Source organism: Aedes albopictus, chromosome 3, assembly GCF_035046485.1.
Source record: "Aedes albopictus strain Foshan chromosome 3, AalbF5, whole genome shotgun sequence".
NCBI lineage: Eukaryota > Metazoa > Arthropoda > Insecta > Diptera > Culicidae > Aedes > Aedes albopictus.
Window position 1 is genome coordinate 445,421,875 of NC_085138.1, and position 5,866 is coordinate 445,427,740.

A 5,866-nucleotide genomic window follows, 5' to 3' on the forward strand; every position below is an offset into this window, starting at 1 on the left:
TTTCTTACATATATTTCTTTTATAAAACTTTGTTCGACCATTTATTCTGGAGTTTCACAGGGAATTTCTTCAGGAGTTCTTTTAGGAGTTTCTTTGGGAATTTCTTGAGAAGTTCCTTCAACAGTTACTCTACTCCATTGTAGTTTACTCCAAGAGTTCTTTTGGAAATCTTATCGGGAGTTTCCTTAAATTTTTCCATATGTTCCATCGAGAATTTGAACAAGACTTTCCTCAGAATTTTTCTGACAATTCGTCTAGGATTTTTCACTAATCTCCAGTTGCCGCTTTGGGAATTCCTGTGGAAGCTCCATTGGGAATCTCTTCAGGAACTACACTAGAACTTCTATTAACGAGCTTTTTTTCAATAATATCTTTTATGATTCCTTCGATATTTTTTTTTCTAGAGGTTTGTCGAGAATTCCTCAAGGACTTCCATCGCGCACTGAATACCTCCAGGAGTTTCCTTGAGAATTTCTACAAGAGTTCCTATGGGATTTCCATTGACGATTCCTCGAAGAATTTCATTTGGATTTTTTTCGACGAGTTCTTTTGGGAATTCCAGGAGTCTATTGGGTATCTCTCTATGAGTTCCATTGGGATTTTCTTCAGGAGTCCTATTGGCAATTCCTCCATGTATTTTATTGGAAATTCATTCAGGAGTTCCATTGGATATTTTGCCAGATGTAGCATTAGCAATTCTTTAAGGAAATTCATTAAGAATTCCTCCAGGAGCTCCATTGGAAATTCCCCTAAGATGGAAATGCGATGGAAATTTCTCCAGGAGCTTAATTGACAACTGCGCTTGAACTTCTTCCGAAATTTCCCCCAGGCGTTCTGTTGAGAACTCTTCCATAAGATTCTATGAAAATCTCTTCAGGATTTCCAACGGGAGCTGCTCCAAGTATTTCAATTGCAATTCTTCCTGCAACAGTACTGGTTGAAAAAACTATTGATAAAATTTTAACAACAAGTGCATAACTTTTTTTTAATAACTACTAGTCCTAGATAGGTATTTGAAGAAGTTTGGAGAACTTGAGAGCTTGCTAGAGACTCAGCAGAAATAATATTTTGTATAACATACATATACATATTGCTAAACTTGATCTTCTGGAATTAAGGTTGAAAAGTTAAATAAACATTATCTATTTACAATTAGAAGGCCGTCGAAGAAAAACGCAAAAACTGATGTTTCTTCATATAAACTTTCAATGAGCGGGGAGGAGGGTTCGTTGTTGTTAGACGTTAAATATCACTTTAAATATGTACTACAAATCCATTATATTGATTTAATGAAAGGATTGTTCACTTTTAACAGACAAAAAGACGATCAGTCCATTAAATTATTTTGAATTTTATTTCGATTTCGTGCTTCTCATCTTTTTCGTCTTTATGTGAGTTTTTACCTAAATAGACTAGTTCTACACTTACCTTTAAATAAGATCCTTTCTTCCATTGCCCGTGTCATCGAACTTTGGCCTCTTGCGACCATCGAACAGTGACCGCGGAGGATCGATCGAATGCTTCCGACAGAAAGCCCACCACCACTTAAAACCTGGAATTCCTCCAAATTTGAATTGTTCGGCTTTCTCCTGGAAACATGGGAACTGGCTCATAAACTCCAAAATACTGCACAACGACCGTATGGCTCTTTTGCTCTGCGCTCCTGGGGATAACAGGCAGGCGAAATTCAATATGGCATCTTCCTCTTCCGGGCTAAAGGGAAGTTCATGCAGGACGTTCATCCGGTTGTCCTTGCCGAGTATGTTGTCGTACAGGGTTCCCTTGGGTACGCCGTACTGAGTGCTGGCTTGGCTAATACCGCACTGTTGGCTCACAACGGCTACGATCGCTTCCTGCATCTGGTTTGAGTTCCAAACCTTAGGCTTGGGTCCCGTTCCTGGAAGCTAAAAATAGATGGGATTCAGTTAAGGAGTCTTCGATAAAGTACGTTCTAAGTTTAGAGCAAAACTTGGGGTCCATGAAACCGTGGCAAACAACGTACTAAGTATTCGTACTGCGGGAAGAAAAAAAACTATGTTACCTTCACTCTTTGTCGCCTATCCACTGTAAAGCTCTCTTTATGATATTTTCGCTGTAATGAACATAATATGAATAAAACATATAATAATGACTACCCAAGTCACATTTTTCAGTTAAATAGACCCTCGATAAAACCAAAATAAAAAATAAAAGGAACGGTTCTCGAAACCTCTACAAGACTAATTGGTCATCAAAATGTTAGTCATTTGACGAATACAGCTGATGAAATACCAACCTTATGGCGTTCCACCTTGGTGTTGGACGTAAATTTGAGCTCACAAAGATCACATGGCATGGAATGTGCTATTTTAAGATGGCGCTGCAAACGCATCTCATTACGATACGTTTCGGAACACAGCTTGCACGTTACGTTTTGCTCACCCTGGTGCGTTGTTTCATGACGTGCCAGCATATGCTTGACATGAAACATTTTCGGACAGTAGGAACATTTGTACCGGGGATCTGTGTGGTTTATTCTCTGTGAAACGAAATAAATATCTAAGTGCTTTGATAATAATACTTATATGTCTAACCAATACTGACCCTATGGTATCGCATCCTGGTATCGCTGGCAAATGTTAGCCCACAAATTGGACAATCAGTGGGCTGTTTGTTGAGCTGCTCTTCCAGTTTCATGGAATCGTCCGAATCCATAGGCGTTACCAGGGCATTATCTTCTTCTGTAGATTCTTCTTTAATGTCGAATCGCTGATCCGTTGCACTGAATGAGTCCTGATCATTAAAGGTTTCATGGTCGATGTTCTAAAAATTGTACACATAGGATTTTGACAAATATAGTGTGCAATTTTCTCGCCATTAGGTAATGACATTATGTGAAATAAACTCACTTCGAGATCTTTCTGTCTATGTGTTCCAGTATTGTGATCATTCTGCATCTGTAGTTCTGTCTCTTCCACTGAGATTTCCATTTTAACAATAGGATTAGCGTTATTGTGCGAATTCACCTGATATTTGATATCAGAGCCTTTACTATGTTCACTATTATTCTGTTTAGAACAATGTAGTATGTCTGAATTTATATGATTCTGAGTGTTGTGCTGGGACGCAGAACTCGTGGAACACTGAAAAATGTATTAAAGTTTAGAAATACCTCATGGAAAACTGTTTATTTTTTCCCTTCTCATCTCGTCATACCTTGTGAGCTTGAAGTTCATGTTCATCAGTGAATGCCATAGTGCAATCGTTGCAAACAACCATCCGGTGAGTTTGGTTGATGTGTTTAGAAAGTAGACTCCAGCTACTAAAAACTTCATCGCAAATAGGACATTCGCTTTTGATAGTGGTAACGTTTAGTTGCTCGTGCGGAACACTAGTATCGTTCGAATTGTGAGACAAGGCTAAATTCGCCGTCTCATTTCTTCTTCCACAACCATCGTGACTGTCCTGAAATCAGCATGTATTTTCAAAAAAAAAATATAGAACAAATTTTGCAATTAACATCATTAACTCACGTGAATATGAGACCAATAAAAACTATCTTGGTAAACACGGTGGCCTGTACACAGTAGGCATTTGTACAGTCTGCATCGTATTTTCATTTCCTCGTAGCTTGGTTCCTTTGATCCATCTGCAGCCTTGAAAGCAAAGACGAGATGATTTGTAAAGTTATGGTCTTTAAAGTTTGTTTGAAGTTATGGTCTTTTTAAAATGTCTGAGTCAATCCACAAAGAGAGTCATGATTGTCTACTAATAGACTTTTACAACAACAAAAATACAGAGAGGTTTTCCACTACGAAGTTTATGTATTGATTACTGCCATCTCAACGGCTTTCACCATAATCTTAATAATCTTCACCAACGGCATGTCCTTCTCAGCTTTTGAACTACTACATTTTTTTTCTCCAACTAATACTGCAATTTTGGCCTTACTTTAAGGATTTATTCTCTGTTTTGCACTGCATCAATCAATTGTCAAATCGGACTAATGTCCTCTGCAGTAGACTAGTTGCATTGTTTTTGCAATTTACTTATCAAAATCTTTCTATAAATTCTTCTATTAATTTTCTATTAATTCTTCAGAAAAAACTACATTAAATTTTGTTGTTTCTTGTGTGTTAAAACTTTCACTATGTCTAGCTTTACCATTCAAGTGAAAATATTACTTATTAGACCTTTCCATTCTTGTATAGTCTTGCTTCTTCTAAATCAAATCTTATTTTCTACCCGGGTTTTCATTCTTTCTTCGAGTGTATTATATGTATTATGGTCAGCACCGGCCAGGTTTTCATCTGCCGCTTTGGGGTCTCCTTTCTCTAGGCGAGACATTATTGCCAGCTCAAGTCGGAACTTCACCCGCTGCTTTGGTGTCTCCTTTCTCTGAGGAGAAACATTATTGCCAGCCTCGGCCAGATTTTTATCTAGCGCTTTGGCGTCTCCTCGGACGTCTCCCTCCTTTTATGCGAGATGATATTGCCGTATACGGCCGGATTTTCATCCGTCGCTTCGGCCAGCTTCGGCATCTCCATCTTTCGAGGCGAGAATTTACGATTTCCCTCATGTCTGATCCAATCAGATTACCTACTACAATTACCTTAAGCTTCAACTGGCTCTCCCAGTTTCAGCCAGCAGTAAAAAGCACTCTTCCTGGTTCTTCTGTCGTTTCCCTCGTTGTTTTCTTTGATATTCATGACGTGTATAGCCGAAAAAAACACCACCGCATTTCCCACCGAATATCCGCTGATTCGTATCTTTTTTCTGCTTCTTCCGAGACTTCTTCAATATGGCCTTCTTCTCGATCCTTCCAAGTTCCGCTTCTCCAGGATTTTTCAGCAAATGGGTTCTTCTCGTCGTCAACGTGGTACTTTCCGGCTTGACAGATAAAATCATAATAATCTCCATCAATGGCATGGCCTACTCAGTTATGCACCAAACAACCACTCTATACATATTTTATCAAAAAATACCATACGGTAAAAAGTGAGTGTCTTCCTAGCCTACTATGATTTACAATCATTATTTTCTACCCATCCGTGTTGTCTGGTCGCACACAGCAAACTTACCTCATGAAGATCCTGGTGGTCCCACAGTTCCTCCTTGCTAAGATAATCTCCGCCACAGATGGAACACCGGAAGACCAACCGGTCCGACAGCACCCGTCGATATTGCTGCAATTCCTTTGCAAGATGATCCTGTCGGCACACAGTGCACCGTTCTTTGGGCACTCCTCCATCCCGATCCGCCTCCGGTCGAGGGGTCGTCATAATCGCCTCGGTCCTCAACCTCGTCCACAACTTATGCACAATTTGATGTAATTATTGTTTACAAAACAAAAAGCTTCAAATTATTATTGTTGTTTATTTTTAACTTCTGATTTTGAAAGAGAGAAAAGCCCGTTTGAGTGATTTCCTTACATTTTGAAAAAATGTTTCAAATGATTTAAAGGTGTAATTCAGATTGCATTCCTTCTAAAGTAAATAAACTTTTGTTTGTTAGATTTTGTTGCCAAACAAACACAGTGTACAAAACGGTTGCTGCACGCTTTTTACCCATTTACACGAACTACATGAAAACCAGTAACTCAATGAGAGTCTAATGGAGGTGTGGAAGAGATACTTTGTGTGCGTGAGATCCGTGTTTGGTGCAAAACATGTCACTACTACAAGCAAAGCGAGCTCCCATAAGAACGCGTGTCAAATAGTGACGTCACTATTTGTGTTTACATTTTTCTTTGCTTACTAATACATAGCCATCTCTTCTTCTTCCCCACCTGTAATATACTCTCATTGCCAGTAACTCATGGATGAGTGTTTCCGAGTTGACGTGTAGTGTCATTTCTTGCACTCTTCGTTTGTTTTGATTTGCACTT

The 5,866-nt window shown here is 39.0% G+C and overlaps 1 protein-coding gene across 3 annotated transcripts; it reads right to left on the reverse strand.

The window, feature by feature from the left end:
• Window positions 1–1,335: 1,335 nt before the first annotated feature.
• Window positions 1,336–5,568, reverse strand: LOC109407666 (zinc finger protein 345). 3 transcript variants are annotated; one of them, XM_062856694.1, is made up of 9 exons: window positions 5,412–5,568; window positions 5,061–5,291; window positions 3,513–3,635; window positions 3,196–3,444; window positions 2,889–3,122; window positions 2,584–2,802; window positions 2,276–2,518; window positions 2,042–2,092; window positions 1,336–1,904 (listed from the first exon to the last, which is right to left on the reverse strand). In XM_062856694.1, the coding sequence occupies exons 2-9, from the start codon at window positions 5,259–5,261 to the stop codon at window positions 1,431–1,433; spliced, it is 1,794 nt and encodes a 597-aa protein (XP_062712678.1). In that variant the 5' UTR covers window positions 5,262–5,291; window positions 5,412–5,568; the 3' UTR covers window positions 1,336–1,430. The 3 variants fall into 3 exon arrangements, with proteins under 3 accessions (XP_062712678.1, XP_062712679.1, XP_029731931.1); XM_062856695.1 differs by having other exon boundaries at window positions 5,061–5,334; window positions 5,412–5,532; XM_029876071.2 differs by lacking the exon at window positions 5,412–5,568 and having other exon boundaries at window positions 5,061–5,405.
• Window positions 5,569–5,866: the final 298 nt, after the last annotated feature.

Bases quoted from the DNA above. Each gene is read 5' to 3' on its own strand.
- LOC109407666 (XM_062856694.1), bottom strand. From the start codon at position 5,261: ATGACGACCCCTCGACCGGAGGCGGATCGGGATGGAGGAGTGCCCAAA. The intron at 3,636-5,060 runs GTAAGTTTGCTG...TTTGCTTTCAAG, and splicing joins ACCACCAGGATCTTCATGAG to GCTGCAGATGGATCAAAGGA. The intron at 3,123-3,195 runs GTATGACGAGAT...TACATTTTTCAG, and splicing joins ATGAACTTCAAGCTCACAAG to TGTTCCACGAGTTCTGCGTC.